Below are 25,061 nucleotides of genomic sequence, written 5' to 3' on the forward strand. Positions count from 1 at the left end.
AGCAGGGAGTCCAGTGGGGAACTCGATCCCAGGACCCTGGGATCATGACCTGAGCCAAAGGCAGACACTGAACTGACTGAGCCACCCAGGCGTCCCTCCTGTTAACAGAATTTGAAGGTAGTATTAGCAACCTAGATTACTTTTGCCTGTGGTTGTGTATGCATTATGACGTTGGCTCCTCACAGCTTCCTTAGGTAGGAAGTGTAGGTGGCACTGTTTCCATTGTACAGATGGGGTACTGAAACCCTAGAGGCTGTTGGTTGCCCAGGTTACACTGATAATAATGGTAGAATAACCTTGGTCATCCAGCCTGCCCCCTCCACCACTGACATTTAATTATATGTCCAAGGTGCGTAATAAGCCCTCCATTGATATTTGTGGAACTAAGGTTCTTTTTTAAAAAAAATCAAAGATCCAAGTAAACACCAAGAGTCTTTTTTCCTTTTTTTGATGTGTTATTTTCTCAAAATATATCATCTGGAATGTAAACTATGATAATATCATTTACTTTATTCAAAGTCGGCTCAACTCAAAAAATATTTATTCAAGGTTTACTGTGTCACTAGAGATTGAGTTTAGTACTTGAGTCCACATTTATGATGTTTGCATTTCAGGGAACATCTAGTCAGTTCTGTACAAACCATTGCTATATAATGTGTTCTGGGAGGTTATATGGTATGGGTCCACCAATTAATTTCATCATAATGAAAAATGGGAAAACAAGAAATCCCCATGACTCAGTTTGGTTTTAAATGATCTAATTATAATTCATTTCACATCCAAACATCAATGCTATGATTTTTGATTTAGAAATACATTGCATTTATTTTTCTTGGCAAGCACACATAATATATTAAAAATAGGGGAGAACTTTGCATGTTATGTTAGAAAGGGAAGCAAGAAGTAAGTCAGTTATCTTCACAGAACGAATACTGAGTTTTTTTGTTATTGTTGTTCCTTTTTGAATTGTTTTATTCTATGACTCTGTGAAGTAGGGAGTAAAAGTCTTCAGCGTCTATCCCTCCTGCCACCCCCAGGTCCACTTCTGGCTGGTTAAGTACCTGGACTTTGGAGTCGGATCAACCAGGGTTGGGTCCAGCTTTAATCACTTCCTAGCCACAGGCTCTGGGAGAGTTGCCCATCCTCTCTAAGCTTCTCATCTTAAAAATGGGGATAACAGAGATGCCTGGATGGCTTGGTTGGCTAAGCGTCTGACTCTTGATTTTGGCTCAGGTTGTGATCTCAGGGTGGTGAAATTGAGCCCTGGGTCAGGCTCTGCACTGAGCATGGAGTCTGCTTAAGATTCTCTCGCTTTCCCTCTGCCCCCCCATCCCCCACCACCTCTCTTTCTCTCAAACAAGACAAAACAAAACCAGGGGTAACAATAGGGCCCAGATCCTAAGGTTGTTGTGAAATTAAATGAGATTGTGCAGTTAATCTTTTTGAATAGTGCCTGGCATATAGTATATACTCAGCAAATATTAACTAATATTAATATTTATTTTAACATAATAGTTATTATATTTTGGCATAGGCGCTTTTTATGTACTGTCTGAAAGGAAAATATCTGCTTCCCTTGATGCTCTAATCCTCAGTCATGTTGACATTAAGATTAGAAGAAAACTCTAGAGTTCTCTGATTTCACCACTGAAAAACAGGAGGTAATTTAAAAATGTTCCCTGCAAAAAATTATAATTCTAGTATTCAATACCAGGAAGAAAAAAAATCGACCCCATTTACTTCCCAGATAGAGATGCAAACAGAAATAAAACACAGCTGCTGTTAATTACTCCATGGGCACCATCTCTACTTGGTACCGAGAGAGATAATGATCTTGCAGTATAATTTTTATAAGGAGATAAAAAAAATCAATTACAGGGGCGCCTGGGTGGCACAGCGGTTAAGCCTCTGCCTTCAGCTCAGGGCGTGATCCCGGCGTTGTGGGATCGAGCCCCACATCAGGCTCCTCTGCTATGAGCCTGCTTCTTCCTCTCCCACTCCCCCTGCTTGTGTTCCCTCTCTCNCCCAGATAGAGATGCAAACAGAAATAAAACACAGCTGCTGTTAATTACTCCATGGGCACCATCTCTACTTGGTACCGAGAGAGATAATGATCTTGCAGTATAATTTTATAAGGAGATAAAAAAATCAATTACATTATCTCAAGTGTAAACACTGAAGGCCTTATCCCATTGCTGGTTAAGATAGGCTGTAACTGTGGCAGCTGTTCACCCACCAGTATAGATTAATTTGGATAAAAGAAAACATAGGCTAATAAATTAAGATTTGACAACATACGAGTGTAGATGGCCTTACAGTTTGATAATCTAGAATGAAGCCAGCAATACAATTGATGGATAAAACGTCAACACAAAGCAACCATGGACATGAGTTAAGACAGTAACGTGGACAGTTTGGTTCATTTTCCATTATTAAATGGTAGAGTCTTCATAAAGCTTGAAAAAAAGTCTGCAAACCCTTTGGGTCCACTGAAACTCCATGCAATCTTATAAAATATTATGAATCACAAAAATAAAAGGCTAAAAAGAAATGTAGGAGGCTATTGGGATATGTCGTTTCTACAATTATAATGACTATAGGACTAGTAGGCTCCCTTTTAAGGTATAGGGATTGAAGTAGATAATATCTTTTGTTGTTATGAAACATAAACTTTATAGAAAAGACTAATTTATAGACATTCAACCCATTAAATAAAATCAATAATTATGAACCTCTGTAACCAAGTCCATGAGATTTCAGAGCCCAACAAATCTGCTTTATAAGTAAACTCCACACTGACACAAGTTGAGTGACCTCAGGCAAGCTACTTAACTAAGTCTTTCAGAATAATCATAAATAGTAGGTGGTATCATTGTGAGTATTAAATAACATAACTGTGCTAAAATTGTGCTTATTAATTAGCATGTAATAAACGAGTATAAATGATAAGAGGATTCCTTTCTATTTCTCTTCTCACTCAAGTTCTTCACAAGTTTATTTGCTTTTTTCTCTCTATCTGAAAAAGGATTTTTATTTTAGCTTGATCCAGTGACTCTGTACTATTTATTCCAGTTTTCTTTCAGCATATAGTTATTCTGATCTCTATATATCTTAACTTTAACACGCATTTTAACACTGACATTCTGTCCAAAAGGGAAGTCATTGGAGTAACTCTTGTTTTCCTTTAGTATGCTAAGGAAGTTGGCAGAGTTAACCGTAAGACAGTTCAATCAATAGAAAATACCCAAGGGCTTTACAGATTCATGAGTAGCAATGATATGATGTAATTTCTTACTTGTTTTTCCTTGTCTCATTTCCTCTAAGTTTTTCATTACCTTGTATTTTAAATAAAGCAAAACCTGGCTCATGGGTGGCATCTAATAAGGGTTTATTGAGTTGAGAGGGAAGGAGATAAATATTTTAATTGTGACCAGAGGCAACAAGCTCCTCGATGGAAGCTGAACAGACCCTTTGTTAAATTATCCAGGTTGGAAAACATCTGCCACCTGCTTCTCGTCTTCCCATGAAAAACTACTTGGGTTAATTTCTTGGATTAAAGTAATTACTTATATGGGGAAGCTGAACAATATATAGGGTTTTTTAATCTACAGTTAGGGTTCTAGTGTTAAAGGGACCCTAGAGATGAAATGGTCAACCTCCTTAGTTTACGGCGGAGAAACCAAGGCCCTGAGAGTGTAAATGGCCCCGTCCCGAGGTGCTGACCTTCAGGAGGAAGTCACTTCCTGTCTTTCCATTTGAGTGTTGTCCAAGGGCACTTTGTTTACTAAAACTTCCATCTATTGCAGGGACACTTACGTAGCTACCAAAAATATACAGGAAGACAAAGACTGTGGTTGAGAACATCAGCTCTTGGGTCAGAGAGACCTGGTTTTAAATCCCTTCTTCACTGCTTACAAGCTCTGTGACCTTGGACACATTGTCCAAGGTATTCATCAAGTTACCTAATCTCTCTGTGCCTCAGTGTTTTTATCTGTAAAGAGCGGATGATGAGCTCTTGTCCTCTTCAGTAGAAATAACAAACCTTCACATATTTATTATTGATGATAAATGTGATAATGTATATAAAGGGCAATCACCAAATCAGGTGCATAGGAAGCAATCGGTACACATTACCTGTTATTAAAATATAAATTAGAAGTGAGAAAGAAAGGTGAAGGGAAGTGATGTAGGCAAGGATAGCTCTCTGTTTTGCTAATAGTAGGCCACCGATGTGGCTCCAAACTTCCTTACAGCCAACGTGGAGAAAGAAACATGATCGATTATGTGCTTCACAGAGAACTTTGTTATATTAATTATATGTATCTGGCCAAACCAGAACCACATTCCTCTACCCCAGTCTTTTGAATTTCTAGACAAGATCTCTTTCTACCAGACATGGTAGCACAGGTTTCAGAGACTTGCTGAATTACCATAAGGGCTGCCCAAGTTTGGCCAAGACTCTCTTAGTGTTGCCCACAGAGCGCTCCCCTTCCTTTCCCCCCTCCCCCAGCTTCTTGGTCATACCAGTAGGAGAGAACCTGGCCCGAGGGTCTTCCACTCAGCACGTGCCATTCTCAGGAAGGCTAAAGACCTTGGAGGAGGCCAGGAATGAACTTGGGGTCATGTACCCAAGTCAGGCGCTCCTTAATCACAGGGACCAGCCTTATTCATCTTGACCTATTTACTCGTGGCATCTCACAATGAGTGAGTGGCAGACGCTCTGTAAATGTGTGTGGTGTGCAGTAATAAGTGAGCATGTGTGGTGGAGTTGCTCGTATGAAAATCCTGCCATTTTAGGGCCTGGTTGTAACAGAGATTATTTCCAGCAAGAGGAATTTTTCATCCAACTCTGAAGACAGTGCTCAAGGCGTAAATCTCCGTATTTTAAAGGAAAAATAAAATCTATATGAACTCTTCTTCCCTGGGTACTGGTGTGCAATGACTTGTGTTATTAAATGTCGAAGCGAGATGGAACTGGTTTTCTTAAAAAAGGAGAGAAGTACAATTTGAGCACCTCGGGTATCTTTCAGAAGAGGCATGCTTATCAATTACCTTTCAGGACACGTACGTTATTATAACTCATGTAAAGTCATGGCCAGTCCTCCTATTTCAAACAAATGGTATGAACACGTTGCTTGGGGTATCACCTATACAGGAAGCGTAGAAAGGTTACACTGTCATGAAAATACTTTAAATCAGCTTACTGAAATTATTGTAAAATGACCTCAGTTTTCTTTAGAAAATATTTAAAGTTGCTTTATTTTACATGACATTTTGTCCATGTATTTGTTAGAGTTAAGAATCCGTTCCTTTTCTCTGAATCACCATTGCCAAACCAGCCTCCCTGGAGTCTCTCCTCATTTATCCAAGTTAATGAAATTGGATGAAAGATATGTTGGCATTTATTCAGTGTAGTGTTTCTCTTTCTTACTTGCTTGTGATTAAGGATCTCACTCCAATTTAATTTACAAGCTAGGAATCCTTTAAATGTTAAACAGGAAAATAAATGAAAAAGTTGTTTGAGATAACTGGGGCTCACACAGCGCTAGTGGACTTGTTTCCATATTCCGTCTCTAAGCCTGGATTCATACTGTGGAATAAGCCTGGATTCATTCGAAATATTAAGTCCTTGTAACCCCCTTTTCTTCCCCAGCCCCTTTGCTCTTACCCTGTTGGAAGCCAACATGTCCCTGAAAAATAGGCCAAGAGTAAATACCTCTGCACTGCAGAAAATCGCTGCTGACATGAGTAATTTGATAGAAAATCTGGACACGCGGGAGCTGCACTTTGAGGGAGAGGACGTGGATTACGATGTGTCTCCCAGCGATCCCAAGACGCAGGAAGGTAAAGACTGATGGTCTGAGCCAGGAAGGAGTTGATCGGGGTTGCTTGGCAGAGCGTGGATTTGAAATAACCAGCAAATGATTGCTGTTCCTGTGGATGTCCTCGCTCCGGGCTGAGACGGCTTCATTAGCTGTGTGCTCATTGTAGCAGGTTATGATTCTTGGGGAGATGCCCATAAAAGGCAAGTTAGGCTAATGTCATGTATTCTTGCAATGTCATTGTATTCCTGCAATAACGTTATTTGTTTGTTTGTTTGTTTTAGCGTGTATTCCATTCTCTGCTATTTATAAGACTCAAGGATTTAAGGAGCCTAACATACAGACGTATCTCTCCGGCTGTCCAATAAAAGCCCAAGTCCTGGAAGTGGAACGCTTTACGTCTACAGCAAGGGTCAGAATGTTTATGGACTCACCTTGTGTTAGTCAGTGTATACGAGGCAACACTCTGACTTCGGTTTTCCTTCCTTGTAGCTATGACCGTGTTTTCAGATTTTTTTTTTTTTAATCGCTTCTAAGTCCTCACCGCCTCTCAAGTTTTTGCTTTCCATTTAGTCTTTATTCTCTTATGCCTCTTTCCTCATTCTGGAAAATGCCTTTTAAGAAGAAAAAGAGGTACCTAAGGCAATTTATAAGTTTAATAAGTTGCCGAGTGCCTCTTCTAGTTCTCCTCTCTCCCAAACTTTCTGTTTAATATGGGCTCCTGGGGCATAGCCATTGCACCTAGAATGCCACATATAAGCCAAGGAAAAGCTTAGCTTTCTTAATGCTTGTTTAGCAAGAAAATCATGATGCCACCTGGCTCTTGAAAGTAAAAAGGCCAGGGTGCTGGATCGGCCCGTGTCATTAGCCGGAAGCACTGCTGAGCGAATTCTGCTGGCGGCCTCTGCCACTCTTATTTGCTCTCAGCACCCGCCCTTTAGGCCCTGTTTCCAGGTTTTCTCTGAGTACTGGAAAGGCGTCTTCTGTGAAGATGACCTCATCAAGCGAGCATCCCTCCTTGAACCGGGTTGGAGGAGAGGCTGTTAGGGCAGCTGCCTTTGCTCTGTTACTGTTTATCACAGAGGTCAAGTCTGATAAGTAGAGGACATTGCTGCAGGCTGGTGGCCTTTGTCCCCTCAGGTTACGCTCTGGTCCAGGCAGAGGAAGGCCACCTTGGCTCCTGCCTTGGGGGAGGTGTAGAAAAACCTTTCTCCAGAGGCGGGTTCTGCCTGCCTTCCCTCCTTGTATTGTGCAGGATGGCACGTGCTACCTTGGTCCTCATAGTTTTGCTTTGTGGTCTGTCCCGGCCTACCTGTGCTTGTGCGCATGTCTTGATTCCTAGTTTCACCCACCTTTGTGTGCAGCCTTTCCTTTAGGCTCTTTGTATGAGATGAGTCTGTACTTCCCTGAGAAACCACTGAGCATGGCCCACTCAAAAATGTCTCTGAGATGACCTTTGCTTTCTTATTTTGCGTACCAGCTTTTAGATTGAGAGAGGATAAGCATGCTCAAGGGATTAAATGCACAGACTCCAGAGGCAGGCTGCATGGTTAATTCCTGGCTTTGCTTTGTGGTCTCCAGCAAGTTACTTAATCTTTCTTTTTCTCAGTTTCCTCCTGTGAATAATGGGTGTAACAGTGCCTACCAGATAGGTTTGTTATGAGAACTTAAGAATAATTATACATAGGATTTGACAAGAATATTGTATATTATATCATTGGGGAGCAAGAACTTCCTGTCCCCTTCAAAGGTCCTTCTAGCCAGATAAAGATTCAGATTAACATGAGACAGATTAATAGGAGAAAATCACATCTACTTTCATATGTATGGGAAATCCACACAGACATGGAAATTCCAAAGACAGGCAAAAGGAGGTCTGTTTGTCATTCGGAACTACTATGGAGAACTGGGTAGGGGTCTGGGACTTCAAAGGGAAGGAATGCGATTCACCGGGAGATGAAAAAGAGCAAATGTTTGGTAAACAAGTGTTTGCTGGGCCTTTGGGAAGCAAGGAGACACAGAGGACTTGGATCAAATAGGCCTTGCTGGTCCCTCCCTGTCTGCCATTCCTAGTCCACAGTATAACGTCATCCTCTGTGGTGAGAGCACTCCCCTGGGAGCAGGTCCTCTAGCTAAATTCTTTCTAGGCAGTTGACGGGCAGATAAAGAGCTTTTCCTGGATCTGCCAGGTTTTGATTGCTTTTTAACTCAAAGTAATCTTCATACCAAAGCGGCCTGCCCTTGGCGCTTACCCGGTTATAGAAGCACACACTGTATAATACTATTATTATTAACATGAGGTGTCTGCTGAAGTTATTCACGAAGAAAAATAGTCAAGGCCCCAAGCCAGGGCCTTCTCTTTGCTTGTACTCTCCTGTTAGTCAAGTGCGTTTGGTTTAGCTCTGTTTAATCTTAGTCTGTGTGAGGAAGCGAAGGGCCATCTTTATCCTCCTTAGCTTTTAATTTACTAAGAAATACCAACTAAATTCATGAGGTTTAAATGTGATTCCAGGTAGATTAAAATATACTTTCTCTAATTACTGAATACATTCTAAGTGCCTGCTCAAGGCAGGGCACTTCTCTCTTCGTTTGCGTGACACCCCAATGAGGCAGATGTTACTGGGGCCCTCTCAGGCTGGAAGTTTCCATTTGCCCCCTACACCCCCTCCCACTCTTCTCCACCCCATGCCTTGCCCCTCTAGGCTCTGCTTTTGTCCTCTGCTAGGGCTCAGACAATGGAGACCCCAGAGGAGATGGGGGTCACCTTGGGCTGGCTATGCTCCTTGGCCAATGGCACTTCTATCCCCAAGGCAGCCATCTTTGCACAGTTCTCTCCTTGTTCCAGTACCTGGTCCTGCCTCTTGTCCTTTCAGGACTGGGGATGCCTTCAGAATCTCAGATTACTGTCCTTCTGCAATTTCCTTACCCCCAGCATGTCTTTGTAAGCAGTTCCTTTATGAAAACTCTTCAGATTATTCCAATTCCAAAGAATTCCCATAATTCTGCTGGGATGTTGTCTGACAGAGGTAACACTTGGCTGAAGTTTCACAGCAGGCTGCACCACAGGGTTTCAGACCTTTAAAAGCTTCAAAACGGCTGTGCTAGCCTGTTTCCATGGTACCGTACTGTCTCACAATTGCTAAGAAGTTTAGTGTATGAAATTTGGGGTTTATATGTGAGGGACAAAACTGGGTATTTGTAGTATTTTCTAAGTATTCAGTTTTCATAGGACGGGAAGTATAATCCTAGGAGATGTAGCTACTTGCCTAAATGGTATCATCTTTCTTATTTATTTGGCTCATTTTAAATTGAGCCTCTTTCACGTGAATGCAACATTTCTGGCCACTTTGAGTTTTCCTGTATTCTTGTCTATGAAACATGACGGAGGATGATGCCTGTCATGTTAGCCAATGTAAAAGGAGGCTTATAATCTTGAACCCCAGAACTGGTGTTTTTCAACTTCTAGTGGTAGTAACTGTCACGAATCCTAATTAGAGGCAAAGCAATTACTAGTTTTGAATATTTACCAGTGATGTGGTTGGATTCCAGACTTAAGGACACTTAAGTTGCATTGATTCTCGGGCTCCTGTTTTCTATGCTACGTCTACACAGAGTGGTCATGCTGTAGAAGTTTGCAAAGTGTGCCAAACATCAGTAATGAATGACAGTGGGCCAGGAATCACCCATGGGCTTGCTGACACCAGAGCCTGGATGAACTAGCAGAGAAAGGGACATGTACTTTCTCCTATCCCCAACAACTTTGGTGCCTAAACCTCCCAGCAGAGGCCAGTGTCCTCTAGGTGGTCCAGAGTGCCCAGTGCCCTGCCATCCCCCTACTCCCTCCCCTCCCCCAACTCATGGACCTTCTTTCAAGATCTCCGCTGCTCCTCTGCTTTATTTTTTAATTTTTATTTTTTTAAAGATTTTTATTTCTTTATTTTTGTGAGAGGGAGACAGAGAGAGAGAGAGCGAGCATGAGCAGTGGGGAGGGGCAGAGGGAGAAACGGACTCCCCGCTGAGCAAGGAACCTTACACAGGGCTTGATCCCAGAACCCTGGGATCGTGACCTGAGCCAAAGGCAGACGCTTAACCAACTGAGCCACCTAGGCGCCCTCCTCCTCTGTTTTATAAACATCCCTTAGTTTCCTACACTTTGTACTGTATCAAAACTATCCTCCAGGTCTGTTAGTTTTTCTGATTGAACTAATTCGGTAGTCAATATTTGCATTTTAATAAGTATTTTTAAAATTTTAAATGGGTTCATTTTAGTTAAGTAATTGGAAAAACTATTTTGTGTGTAGGAAATTCTTTGGCTTCTTTCCCTCTAATCATCCTGTACCTTGCTGGTCACAGGTGGTACTTCCAGACAGGGAGATGTTGTAGACAAGGATAGACTTTAGAATATGTTTCAGGCGGAGAAGGCATTAATGTCATTTGTGAAGGGCAAGAAGTGGGCTAAGATCTTATCACGTTCCTGGAATCCATTTCCTCTAGCTTTCTTCTCATCCCTTTCAGTTTCTGTTCCCTGCTTGTACTTTTAGACGAGCAAAATTACTGCTGATGACTAATTAGGGTCTTCACTCATTGTCTCCTTTACCTGGTTTCTTGTTTCAGGGTTGTGTGTGTGTGTGTGTGTGTGTGTGTGTGTGTGTGTATTTGGAGCAATATGATTTGTGGGAGTTTGTCTTTGGTGTGACTCAGAGTTTGTCTTTATGTATATTATAAGGTGAACATCTAAGGGAATGCTATTTCTGTAATCAGTTGTTTTAGAAAACATTTTGCCTAAGTACTTACCCAAAATATGTAGATCGGATTTAAGTTACTTATTAATTAGCTATTGTTCATGGAGAGATTTTAGAATTTTTGTTGTTATCTAAAATATCAATCATTTTTATTGATCACTGTAGGTACCAAGTATCAATCTTTACACTGTTGAATTAACACATGGGGAATTTAAGTGGCAAGTTAAGAGGAAGTTCAAGCACTTTCAAGAATTTCACAGAGAGCTGCTCAAGTACAAAGCTTTTACCCGAATCCCCATTCCCACTATAAGGTAACTGTTTCGGAATTAATTATAAAGTTATCCCACTATACAAGTTGGGTTGGAAAGAGTATTTTATCAATGTCATGGGTTAACTTGTCCATTGTCAGTGGGTATTTTCTTCTAAATAGGCTTTTCTAAAATTAAGCCATTTTATGAAAGATATTACAAGAGTAATATCATTCAAAGAATAATCTAATGTTTCCATTTTGTGTGTATTTTAGGCACACATTTAGAAGACAGAATGTCAAAGAAGAGCCTCGAGAGATGCCAAGTTTGCCCCGTTCATCTGAAAACATGATCGGAGAAGAACAATTCTTTGGCAGAAGGGTAAGTCCTTCCAGTCTTCTGCTGTTCGGAATATAATTTTGCAGTTCTGTAGAAACATGGCGGCTCCTGTGGGGTGAGGGGGTGCCTAGCTGCAACTGTTCTCGCCCCGTGATCCCTCAGCCAGGCTGGCTTCTCTGGAACTTGTTAGGCAGCCCTTCTTCCCCAAGCCATTCTGACCTGGGGCGAGGAGGAGTGTTCTATGAAGATGGTGTCCCCCCAGCAGGAGCCTCTGGGCTTTTTGGGAGTCAAGATTGAGCTCATCATTGAGGGTTTTGAGAGCTCCTCTTTTAAAAGCATATATTTTCATCTGTTTGCTCCAGGCTTTCTAGTAGCTTGTCCTAAATATATGTGAAGTCTCATGCCCAAAATATAGGTGGAGCCATTAGGGTCAGAGAGGGGTAGGATGGAAGCCCCAGGCGCAGGGGCTCCACATCAGTCATATGGTGCCACACAGGGTAGGAGACTGTTTTTTGCTAGAAAATTAACAAGTAAATGTCAGTTTTGTTTTGTAATCTGAAACTTTTATGTTCTGAAAGTGATATTTGGTTTTTCCTTTATATAGTTATCATCTTGTTTAAAACCTTTTTAGGGATCTAGAATAAATATTTTCCAAGACACCTGGATATATTGGGGGTTCTGTGTGCACTTATATGAATGTAGTCGAACATGAGAAGCTGTGGTTTTAACAGTTAGTGCTTCCACCCATCATCACAGTCGATGTGATTGACATTACCCTCCCACATTTGCACATAGTTGAAATCAGGTATAACTTACTAGAAAGTCTCCCTCTCTCCTTTCTTGTAATATCTCCTCCCCCCCGCCCCCCGCCCAACAGCTGTTAAAAAACTGTAATAGATCCACCAGGAAATTCAGTGTTAGAATTAAGGAAATTCAGGTTTTTGATAAAATCAACAAATGCCCTAAGACTGTTTACTGTGGGCAAGTCCTGTGCTAGTAAGTATGGAAGGTTAAAAGAATATACAGCTTGGGCCTTGTCAGCAGTTGATGAAAGACATAAGCATGTGAAAAGTTAAATAGCAAGAAGCAATTTGAATAATGATTCAAGGGAACTATGGAAATAACCTCTTAATGCTATTCCAAAATTCCTTGCCCAGTAATAATATGAATAAATAATTGAATACGTTTGCAGAAGTTAAGATGGGATAATGATCACATCACTGTCACTGTTATCTCTCATCTAATCTATTTGTGTTACAGAAACAACTGGAGGATTATTTGACAAAGCTACTAAAAATGCCCATGTACAGAAACTACCATGCGACAGTAAGTGCTGTTCAGTGACTTAAATTTTGAAATACTTTATAAAGTCATAAATTGCCAGCTAAATGTTGGATCGTTTTATTAACACAAGTGCTTGTATCCACTTCTGCAGTGTTCTTAAGTTACAATTAATGAAATGAATGCAAAATTGATTTGACAGCAGTAATTTAGTTCATGGTGATGCTATTTTAAAAATATCAAATATAAATTACCGTGTCTAGAACAGTAGATTTAAACGAAATTGAAACACTGCTCTAGGCTAGATTATCTAGAAACCAAAGTCCTTTTCTCCTCGGGCTTCCAGAATAATGCCCGAAAGCATTTCTAACCCTGAAGGAAAAAACACTTGAGTACTAAGTGATGAAAAGAGCTGAGCAGAGTTGAATGTCCAAAGCTTATACAGAGCGTCCTGCTTGGTTAGCCATCAGATTGGCCTGTGATGCTTATAAAAGGCCTGTCTTTTCATGTGAAAGTGAGAAGCATGGGAAAAGCGAGGGGGAGAGAAACTTCTCAGGAAATAAGAGAAAAGAGGTGGTGGGGCTTAGAAGCAGCTAGGAGACACACAGCTGCCAAGCAGGAGGGAGAGAGCTTTTACAGAAGTTCTCAGAAAACAGTAACGTCAGTCATCTTAGAGGCCGTGGAGGGGTGTTTTTAAAGGGTTAAACTTCAGTTATCCAAAGGTCCAGATAACTGAGAATGTACTGGGTTATTGTATTTTTATGTCTGTGTATGTATAAACTGTACCAGTGTGGGGTTGAGCGTATGTATGTGCATATGTGCAGAAATTAAGAGTAGGCAGTCATGGCCTACTAGACGTGGGCTCTAGTTTAGAGAATGGCCTTATTTAATACTTAAATAGGAAGAGGGAAGGGGCACCTGGGGGGCTCAGTCAGTGAAGTATCTGACTATTGGTTTCTGCTCAGGTCATGATCTCAGGGTCCTGTGATCGAGCCCCACATGGGGCTCCACACTCAGCACAGCGTCTGCTGGAGATTCCTTCCCCCCCCCTTCCCTCCCCCTCTGCTCCTTTCCCACCTCGCATACCTGCACTTGCTCACTCGCTCTCAAATAAATAGATAAATAATATCTTTTATAAAAAAGAAAGGAGGAAGGAAGCCCTCTGTGTATTTAGCAGAGGAAGCAAGAGCTCCTTGACTCTTTGGAGTTTTCTGGTGACGCGCTGCATTCTTGCTGCCTGCCAGGGTATTATCTGGAGGCTGGACAAGCAGCCAGCTGGTCCCCTGGTCCCCGCACACAAATGATCCGGGGCCGAGCCCATGGCCCACCTTCTGCAGCAGTTCACAGTGTTCCATTTGATGGACTTGAAGGAGCGTATGTGGTTTCATAATCCTGGAGTTTTCTCAGGGAAACCAGCAACTTGGGTCCAACCAGAGGATCTCAAGAGAAGGATGATGGGAGGGATTTCTTCCCTTCTAGGACTCAGGAACATGCATCTTTGCAAGAGTATAACGAGTAAGGACGTTACTGCCATTATTTCCAACTATATAACTGCCATTGCTATGGCTAAAAATGCTGTTCCCTGTTGTGTTCTCTGCAGTCAAATATGCTATTTTCTGTAAAGAGACTTGTTTCATTGTGTCCTAGTACCAGTATGCAATGATTTTTCCATTCGTTTTACTCTTCTGCCTGCCTGTGACTTTACTACTGTGTTATTTCTTTTAGCTTTTGAACAGTAATTGCTGACTTTAGTCTTCTCTTTCTACGTATAGTACTACATTTTGGATTCTGATGTTGATTAAAGAATGTGTACATTTTCTTAAATGTTCATCTTAATTTATTTTCCAATCATAAAAATCTTTCCAGAGTTGAGCCTATTGTATCTAGAAATTCTAGAATGTCTTCTAAACATTTCCTTTGAAAGGGAAAAACCTGGTTACAACTGACCCAAATATATGTTACTCCACATTTTTGATGGGTACTTATTTACCCCAAGAATGGAATGCTCCAGAATGATTCAGATATAAGATACAACTTGATCTATCTTAATTTTCTAACATTATTGAACTTTAATATAATGTAATCTGGCTTAGAGACTTGATTTATAGACTTTTGCCTCATATTTGTGAGATTAGATTGGCATCTTTGTGTCTCCTTTGATAATTGTGAGAAATATTAAAACTCCTGTCCATAAAATCATATTAAGAGCTATTGTTATACAATCCCACATATAATTAATTTACATTTTTATAAGTGTAAAGCAAGCCTATTAGAAGTTAATTTGGGTCTTTAGGCAAGAGATCATGGATCATAGGTCAAGGGATCAGATAGGATCATGTCTCTAATTTCCATAGAATTTCAATGAAACCAGACATGAACAGCTTTTCTTATTTTCATATGGTCATTGGTTAGGTTAGTATTTAGATCAGGAACTTTTTTTCTCCAGGAGAACACCTTTTTTAATTCCTTTTTTCCTCCTTGAGGTTCTGAAAAACCAACGTCTTAGTGTTTTAGTGGATTTAACATCGGATAATTCCCTCAGAGATTATTGGTAATTCATTTTATTTTCTTTACTCATTTGTGAAATAGGGACAAATGTCTTTGCACTCTCTTCAAGGCATAAATATTTAAAAAAAAGAGAGAGATTTGTTTACTCAGTTGTAACAAACAAAATCTCAAACAGAATTCCTTTTTATATTCTAAATTGTATTAGTGCTAGCTCTAGTACTGAACCCACTAGCTGAGCATTTTAATTAGTAACTGGAAAATGCTTAGCTTGCAGGGAATTTAAAGGAAGAGTCGTTAGGAACAGTAAATGCACTTTTTTTTCCAGCTGAAGATTAAAGTCTAGAAATGAAGGAAATGCGTCATTTCCAGGAGAAGCATCTGGGTTGATACGATGGTATTGCTAACGTCCAGTAAATCATTTGACTGTCGTAACTCAGATTCCTTACCTCCAAGAAGGTAATTTCAAGCTAATCACCCTCTGGGAAGTAAGGAATCCGAAGATAAACATCCCACAGACTAATAATACTGAGTTCAGCCCTCCCTTGTTTTATAAGGTGAGTGAATTTAGTTTGAGGGGAAGCGTGGGTAACGATGAATGAGGATGCACACAGTGTTGCCATGCCAACAAAGAGAAGCTGTACTGTTAGACAGCTGCATCTGCAAAGTAAGGGAAGTCTCGTCATTCTCATGATTGAGTCTTAAGAGTTGAGAGAGTCTAGCCTCTCCGTGTCCTCCACTGATGAGATGTCTTCTCTTTTCTCTGGCGCTCTGTTCATGGTCTGACCTGGAAGGCAGGCTTTCTTGGAATAGGTGAGCCAACCTCCCACCCTCCGCATAAGGGCACTGCCTAACCCAATGCTCTGGTCTCCTTTGTTTCCAAGAATTTCCCCTTGGGCACTTGCTTGAATTTTTGCTACCTCAGGCACACAGGTGGCCTCTGAACACCCCCCTTCCCTTCCAGTACAAAGACGAGGTAGAGGAACAGTGTATGCATGATTGCCAGGTAATTTCCAGGGTTTGTTGTTACCCTTTTGGGCTAATTGCTTGTCCCTTGTCATTGGAACTTCACTTCCCTGTTTGCCTAACATTTACTTGTACTTTTCACAAGTTCCTTTGGGAAAAAAAATATTGATTAATACATTATTCAAGAGATCAATAAGCCCTGTGGAATATTCTCGAGACTCACCTGAGCAAATAGAGAACAGAATGGTTATCACTAAGGATGCATTGAAAAGTGTGGACAACACAGTCTTTGTTCAGTTTCACATCGTGTTATTTGGGTTTGCTTCTAAATTGACCTTGCCACATTTACTTTTAATATGAGAAATCTGTATTAGAACATGTATTGCCAGAGTTTTTTTTTTTTTTTTTTGGGGGGGGGGGTCTGTAACAGGGCTTAGTTGTTCCTTGAAATCTTTCCCTAGTCAAACTAAAGTGATTAGGATAATTTTAAATTTTATATTGGTGCACAACTTTAAATTTTCCGCATTACTAGTGTATTTTTTTATTTAGATGAAATTCTTCACACTTAGCAATTTTATTATGATATTCTGAGGATACGATTTCTGAATTATTTCTAAGAATACTTGTGCTGTCAATTCAATTGTAAGAGCCATATAAATAAAAAGCTATCCAGGTATTAGATAAATGGTTTCCTTCATTTTTGCTTTTTCATTTCCTATTCTTCCATTTAACTGTTCTGTAGCTTTGCATATAAATTAGTTACACCGCTGTAATAATTTCTTCCAGTGTAAACTAGGATTGACATTTTCTTTCTGCTCCCTCGAGATAAAATGAGAAGTTGTGGCTTAGGGTTTTAAAACATTTTGGATTCTGTGCTCAAGTCTGTGGTGTCACTTCTAATAACTTATGCTTTACTATATTTTCCAATGAGAAGCATTTCCACAAATCAGATTAAAAAATATGATACTGAATCACAATATTTTATACAAGAAATGAAACATAAAGACTTTATAAAATCTTTATAAAAATTTATTGTGAGGATATGTTTGATTTGGGGTTTTTAAGTCTTTCTGAATTTTTAAAAAAGATTTTCTTTATTTATTTGAGAGCAAGTAAGCGAGGAGGAGTGAGGGGGGAGAGAAAACATGAGCGGGGCTGGGGGGCGGGCAGAAGGAGAGGGAGAAGCAGACTTGCCGCTGAGCAAGGAGCCTAATGTGGGGCACTGTGTGGGGCTCAATCCCAGGACTCCAGGATCATGACTTGAGCTGAAGGCAAATGCTTAATGGACTGAGCCACCCAGGCCCCCAAGTCTTTCTGAATTTTAAATACTTCCTCAAATAACCCTAAGAAAGAAATGGAAGCATTTAACTGGGTAAAGACTGACAGCAGTGAGAGATTTGTAATTTTTTGCTCACAAGGTTAATATTAGATTATTTCCAATCACATGTATAAAACTTTAAAGGAAAACTGCTATGTTTCATTTTATTAATCTCATTTACAAGCCTGGATCAAATGCTATTTCTTCTTAGGTGTCACATTGGCTTGGGAAGTGGTCACCTTCCCTCTGTAACTATTTTGACATGTCATTGTTGTGGTTCTTCCGCCTTCCAGAACTTTGCTGATGTGGAGTGTTTTCCATGTCTGGTCTCCCTTCTGCTTCCTGATGCCAGGAACATATCTTCTTAATTTTGAATTTTCTGTTAATGCTGTTATTGACATGGTGTACAGCCATTGGTAGATCTGGGCCTACTGTGGCTACTTTTAAAGAAAATTCTGTAATTTGGGAGCAGAATAATATCTAATTCTAGCTGTTTACATGAGGTGAAACTCCTGTGTGTGCTGAGAATTTTGTAATGTCCATTGGTTTTCCCCTTTGTGCTCTCACGGTTTCATCTAACACTCATGGTGAATGATTTTATTGCTTTTGCAGCTTTGTTTTGAGGATACTGTCTGGTCTGACCTAATTCTGAATCTGTCCCTTGCTGATTATATTATCTTGGGCAATTTTTTTTTAAAGATTTATTTATTTTAGAGAGAGAGCGCATGCGGGGGTGGAGGGGGCAGAGGGAGAGGGAGTCTTAAGCAGACTCTTAGCTGAGCATGGAACCCAACTTGGAGCTGGATCTCATGACCCTGAGATCACGACCTGAGTCGAAACCAAGAGTTAGATGCTTAACCGACTGAGCCACCCAGGCGCCTCTGTCTTGGACAATTTATTTAACTTCTCTACATCAGGGGTTGGTAAACTATGGCCCATGGACCTGATCGAGCCCAATGGCTATTATTGGGTCCATGAGCTAAGAATGGTTTTATGTTCTTAAATGTTTGCAAAAAAATTTAAGAAGAATATTTCATGACATAAAAATTAAATTTGTATTTTAGTATGCATAAATTAAGTTTTAATGGAATACGGCCATGTGTATTCATTTATATATTGTCTACGGCTGCTTTTATGCTGTAATAGTTAAAGTATGCAATTCACAGAGCCTAAAATTTTTATGTCTGACTTTTTGCAGAGAACATTTGCATATCCCTGCTCTAAACCTCAGTTTCCTCTTCTGTACAATGGGAAAAAACAGCACCTATTTCAGAGAGATTTGAGATAATGTGTGAAAAGTGCTTAGTACAGGGCCAACAGATAGATATTAAGCACTTAGTAAATGTTAGCTGTTGATGTTGTCATCATAATATTTATAGTTTTTATCTTCCCATAATTTATGTGGTAAAGGTGGGCCTGAAATTCTCCTTTTCTACTCTCTAAAAATAGAATTATTTTTATATTCTTATGTAAAATTATTTTCTTTTATTTCTTTTTTTAGAGAGAGTGTGGGATTGGGGGAGGGGCAGAGGGAGTAGGAGAGAGGGAATCTCGAGCAGACTCCCCTCTGAGCATGAGCCTGACATGGGGCTTGAACTTACAACCCTGAGATCATGACCTGAGACGAAATCAAGAGTCAGACACTCAACCAACTGAGCTACCTGGGCGCCCCTTATTTTATTTCATTAGTATGAAAATATTCTGGTATTCTTGATGTTCAAAGATCTCCCCAAACTCCCTTCAACCCACTCTACCATTTAATTTTACATTACTGTCTTCATCTTACTCACTGTAGCCCAACTGTACACCCAGTGATCTTTTTACACCTTCCCTGTCCTCTCTTCCCCTTCATCTACCATTTCCATATGCCAGGTCTAGTCCACCTGCCAGAACCTGGCACCAACATCACTGCCTTCACACAACACTATTTGTGTCTCCACTGCGCCACACAATCCTCCTTCCCCAACAACAAAAACACAGAAGAATTTTGGGAGTAAAATCTCTCTTGGCAACTTTCTTGAGCATTCTGTCTCTGCATTGGGCAGAGCACATCACTTTCTTGGTTGTGTCTTAATTCAGTATATACTTCTAATCTGTTCTTTCAGGGCAATGCCATTGTTTTGATCTGTGTAGTCCCCCACATGTGTTTACACATAGCGGTATCTAATGCATGTCTTTTTCAAATGCTTAAATTTATCTTTTTTCTTTCTGCCTTTCTAAAGTATGGATTTTTGGCCTCTTTTCAGACAGAATTCCTTGGCATAAGCCAGCTGTCTTTCATCCATGATTTGGGACCAAAGGGCATGTAAGTTCCAGTGTTGCATGTTAAAGAGAAGTATGGAAGTTGATAAGCATCACCATTTGATTTATCAGCATGCCATGGTGACAGAGCTCACCTGGCTTTACCACCTGCTTCTTTTCTTCCCAACAGAGTCAGAGCCACTCGGGGAATCTATTTATACACAGTGCTACCTTGCTGTACTGAACAAGGGTAGCAACTGCTCCGTTCTCTTTCTTGTGTGCTTACAGCACAGATTTCCTCTGGCCCAACATTAGGAATGTTTTATACAGGTAGCAAATATGGTATGTGGGAGAAAGCATGAGAAATAAATATACTGTGTTGTATATTCGAAAGTCGCTAAGAGAACAGATCTTAAAAGTTCTCATCACAAGAAAAGAATTATAATACGTACAGTGATGGATGTGCACTAGACTTATTGAGGTGATGATTTTTGCAATATATACAAATATCAAATTTATGTGTTGTATACCCGAAACTAGTATGATATTGTATGTCAATTATGTCTCAATTAAAAAAACACAAATATATCAAATATACCAAATCCCTTCTTTTAATAACTTATAAAAGTTAGCTGTTTATCATTCATTTTCATGATTAAAAATAATACTGTGTAAAATTTATGCTAGGTAGCAAGGTTGAAATTAACTTAATGATAATTTTCCTTCATAATGTGAGAGCTTGATGTTATCAAGAGCTTAGCTTCTTTAGTAAAGAGCATTGTTAGTAGTTGTTTTAATATTTTTCTTTTGTTAAGCAATTAGTATTGTTATTTCTTGTCCCGTTTTTCAAAATCAAGACATTTCTCTTTCCAAAGCTCTAATACCTGTGCTCTATTCCTTTGGTATGGCTTGGTCTTAGAACTGCAGGTAAAAAGGATGAGGAATATTTGGAAACCTTTGGGTGAGCACCTCCAATGATCTCAGTAGCAGCTGAACCATCCCTGTGCAGGCCCTTGGCAATGTGTGTGGTCTTTTTCAGCTTGTCACAATGACTGGAGGGCACACTCAGCATTTGGAGCCAGAGGCCAGAATGCTTAAGGTCCTGCACTATGTGCAAGAGAATTTTGCTGCCTTCAATCCAACCAGGTGCTTTTAGAGATCAGCTGCCAGAGTATCCAGCCTAGTGAATGTCTTATCGAGCTATTTGAGGGTGAAGAAGGAAGGAGAGGAAAGTGACATGAGAATGAAATAGTTTATTTAGTCCCAAGTCATGAGGCTGTATCAGTTAAGCGCGAGCTGGAAATTTGAGGATGCTGGGTTACCTTGATGTCTCTTTCAGAGAAGGTATGATAATGAAAAGATCCGGGGGACACAGAATACCAGGCTTGAATTGCTGTGGTCAGGGAAGAGCCTGCTACCGCTGGTCAAAAAGGTAGGTCTTAGCAGTTTTGTATGTTTGTTTTAATAAACTGGATATTTGGGGAATTTTCACATACTAGTTTTCAATTATGAATTGATTATATATCCTTTGAAGGTCATAACAGAGCACACTCTAAATTATTTTAAGTTCTAGATTTCAGTATCCATGTAAGCTTTCTAACTCAAACCTGGACTTGTAGGTAGGCAGAGGGTACAAATTTTATTATATACATAAAAACCTGGTGGGCACTAGAACTCAAACATTGGTCAGCAACATATGCAAATGGCCGATAAACACAAGTAGATATCTCAGCATTTCTAGTCATAAGGGGGAATGCAAATCAAAAGCACAGTGGGGTCCAACTTCACACCCACTAGGATGGCTGTCATGAAAAAGATACACAGTAACAAGTGTTGTTGACAAGGATGTAAAGAAATTGGAACACTTCTGCATTGCTGGTGGAAATAGAAAATGGTGCACCCACTCTAGAAAACAGTGCAGTGTGTTAAACATAGGATGTGGGATTACCGGGGCATATGGTAAATCTAGGTATATACCCAAAAGAATTGAAAAAATATGTCTGTATCAAAACTTGTAGAAGAATCTTCATAGCAGCATTATTCAGAATAGCCAAAAGGTATGAGCCACCCAAATGTCCATCACCTGATGAATGGTTAACAAATGTGGTATATCCATACAGTGGAATGTTATTTGGTCATAAAAAAAGGAATGAATGGACGTGGGGTTTCTTTCTGGGTTGATGAAGATATCTGGTTGTACAACGTTTTGAATATATTATAAAGCACTGTATTATATACTTTTAAAGGAAAAGTTTTACCATATGTGAATAAAATGTTTAGAAATTTTTAATGAAAAAAAAGAATGAAGTGCTAATTCATGCTATATCCTGGATGAATCTCAAAAACATCATGCTAAGTGAAAAAAGCCAGACACAAAAGGCCACATATTATATGATTCTAGTCATATGAAATGTCCGGAATAGACAAATGTATAGAGACAGGGTAGATGAGTGGTCTCCAGGGGCTGGGAGGAAAGGAGAATGGGAAGTGACTGCTAATGGATATGGGGTTTCTTTTGGGTGGTGACAATATTCTGAAATTAGATATTAGTGGTTACGGTATACAACTTTATGAATATACTAAAAACCACTGACTTGTACACTTTTAAACTAAAAAAGAAAAATTGGTCAGACTTCAAGGATGATAATTTTAGACTTACATTTGTGAGGATGTATATTGTGCTGTGTGATACAGACAGAGAACTTTAATTCATATCCTGTGTCCTCTCCAACCAAAGAATCCTGTGGATCAGTACTCTTATCTGATTCTTACTTGTGTCCTCAAAGCATTTATCATAATATTTTGACTGTAACAGATGAGTTATTTGTTATAATAATAATTTACTGGGATTTTGGAAAAATATTAAGAAGTATATATTATTTCCCCAACCTTGGAAAAGATGTATGAGCTCACGTGTAAATATGAAATTGAGCTAAGTGTATATTAAAAATATGTAAGCTCTAAACTAAGATTTACCTTTAAACATATTTAAAGTACACTACCAGCAAAAAATATCATTAAGCCAGGCTCGTATTTTCTTGGTTTTGAAAGGATGGAAGAAATTACAAGGAAAAGATCAAGAGATTAGACTAAAAAAAATTAAAAATCTCTGTGTTCCAGTAAAACAATTTTACTAAAATAAAAAAGGAAGTAGTCTACTAGAAAATATCTGTTTTCAAATAAACTGCTGTAACTTACATAAGCAGTAGTAGGGCCCTGGTGCAGATTCATCCTGAGCAACCTCACCCCATCCCACATCGGCTTTGGCTAAGGGAGCTAGCTGCTGGGGGCCAGGCACAAGGTTTCCAAAGGCAAGCCCTTGTGAGTGTCTGACTGCAGATGCTCTGGGCAGTTAGGGTCCATCTGCAGGCATACAGAGCAGACTGGAGCATTCGCAGCCCCCAGGAGCAGCCCTTGGCCAACAGCTGGCAGGAGTCCTGCCCTGGCAGCCCTCTGGCAGGGTGATTCTGCCACAAGCTCTGCACTGTCTCCAGCGTCCTCTGGCAGGTTTGCAGCCCACCTGCCCACAATAAAGGACATGCAAACACAACACATCCTTGATGGCTCCTTTCCAGCTCCTTCTCCTTCCCTGCCAGGGCTCCTAATAACTCCCCAGTATGCCCCTTTATAAACGGCTTTTACTTACCTCCTTGTCGCAGAGCAGACTTTTGGGCCTACCCAACCTGAGACATCAGCTCCAGAAATGGAAGTCTTGGTCTGGTCCATGTAGTCATTTACTGAGTGCTTAATGTTTGCCAGGTGGTTGTGTGCTCGCTCCTGTAAAAAATCAAAGTTCCTGCCCTCACAGAGCTTTACTAGAGGAGAAAGGAAGTCAGCGACGAAGGTGACAAGCAGTGTGAACAGTATCCGTGCAGCTGTGACCGGACCTTTGAAGGGAAACGAAGGCAGTGGGATGGTGAGGGACTTGAGGACCGGAGGGGGCAACTTTAGCTCCCGGGGTCAAGGGACTGCTGTTGGAGTTACAACTTCCATGAGAAGGGGCAGCCAGAAAAGATGGGAGCCAGACTTTGTTCTGTAAAAGAACGTAGCTCCCTCACATCTTAAACTTGGGATTAAATCAGGCTTTCAACCAGGACAATCTAAAGAGATATGATCCTCCCTGGAATGAAATGTGTCATCATTTTAAATTGTGTAAACCTTTCCACGGAGATTGAAGCCCTGGTTCCCCATTAATAAGTATTTCCTGAGTTACACGTGTGGGTTATAAAGTATGAGTACCAAATAAAGTGACAAGCTATAGCTGACAAAATTAGTTTAGAAATTTTCTCACGGTAGAAACTATTAGTATCTAAATAGGAGTCGCTTTTAAGGATGACACATTCATAACCCTCTTTTTTATTTTTGTACCCATAAAAAGCATTCCCTTCACTTTCTTATTTATGCTACATTGACAAATCAAGACAAAGCAAATGGGGCAATTAAACTTTCCATCAAGTCTCATAATGACCTTGTCTCAGGGACAAGTAAAAGGAGAAAAAAAAAAAAAGACAAACATGACAACCATTTCTTCCAACAATTTGAAATCTCCGCTTAAACAGCCTATCTGTTGAGCAACTTCTCTTGCATCGGGTGGTGGACTAGATGATAAGCTTCTTATCTCAAATAATGTCTGAAAGAAGGAGATGTATAGATTTTAAGAAATAAATGTAGCATTTATTTTGCCAAGCTTTGAGCTACACCAAGAATTCTACAGGAAGTGAACAAGCAGACAAGTAATTCCCGGAAGTGTCATGAGGAAGTGAAGCATGGTGGAACGGTGGGGCGGGGCCGGTTTGAGATTGCGTAGCCTGGGAAGGCCTCCCTGGGGAGGAGTGTTTCAGCAGAGAGTCAATGAACAGGAAAGGACTGCCTCTGGGAGGATCTGGAAGAAATAATTTCTAGGTAGAAGAATAGCAAATGTAGGAGCCCAGAGAACAACCTTGGCAAATCTGAGGACCAGCCAGACCTCGGAGGTGGGAGAGAACAGGAGGAGGTGAGGCTGAGAAGGCCGACTCTGGTGGTGTGTCTGCATTTTAGTACCACGGCAAGGAGTGGCTCAGGCAGGAGGCATCTTGTCCGAACAGACTATGATCTCACCTACTTGAGAACAAGAATGTTTGTGAAAGTGCCTAGTTACTGGCGTGAGGCGCAGGGCTGAGTAATGTATGTGAATCATCTCCATTATTTCGCACAAACACGGATGAGCTGGGCATCCCTGTCATCCTCATGTTATGGATGGAGACCTCAGGCTCAGTTACGCAAGTTCGCACAGTCAGGTGGGTGGCCGAGCTGGCATCGGAGGCCAGGGAGGATGACTGGTAGGTAGGCGCTTACTCCCTGGGTAGCTGGTGCCGACTTCCAGAAGATGGGTTGACCAGTTCCTTTCTTGATGCATATCCTCTCATTAAAGAAAAAAAGTCTATTGACAAAAGTGATAAAGGAAAGAAATCAGAAGAGTTTTAATGAATGGCATGATTAAGAAGAGCTTAATATTAAAGGCCAGGAGTCAATTCACTCTGATATCTAATGACTATTAAAAAGAATTCATTACCAAAACAAAAATTATTATCTTTGGCATTCAGCTTTCAAAATCCAGCTG

At 40.3% G+C, this 25,061-nt stretch overlaps 1 protein-coding gene across 8 annotated transcripts in view; it reads left to right on the forward strand.

Moving 5' to 3' along the window:
* Positions 1-25,061, forward strand: part of PLD1 (phospholipase D1) — a 196,112-nt gene that overhangs the window by 67,155 nt on the left and 103,896 nt on the right. For all 8 annotated transcript variants that reach the window (XR_004626204.1, XR_004626203.1, XM_034662905.1 and 5 more), the window contains 7 exons: positions 5,654-5,844; positions 6,107-6,234; positions 10,730-10,875; positions 11,088-11,193; positions 12,412-12,477; positions 19,468-19,526; positions 20,802-20,894. Coding sequence is in view for 6 of the 8 variants with exons in the window: in XM_034662905.1 (XP_034518796.1) it covers positions 5,685-5,844; positions 6,107-6,234; positions 10,730-10,875; positions 11,088-11,193; positions 12,412-12,477; positions 19,468-19,526; positions 20,802-20,894 (758 nt within the window). In the remaining 2 variants the exon portion in view is untranslated. The remainder of the gene's footprint in view (positions 1-5,653; positions 5,845-6,106; positions 6,235-10,729; positions 10,876-11,087; positions 11,194-12,411; positions 12,478-19,467; positions 19,527-20,801; positions 20,895-25,061) is intronic.

This window comes from Ailuropoda melanoleuca, chromosome 1 (assembly GCF_002007445.2).
Source record: "Ailuropoda melanoleuca isolate Jingjing chromosome 1, ASM200744v2, whole genome shotgun sequence".
In the NCBI taxonomy this organism is placed as follows: domain Eukaryota; kingdom Metazoa; phylum Chordata; class Mammalia; order Carnivora; family Ursidae; genus Ailuropoda; species Ailuropoda melanoleuca.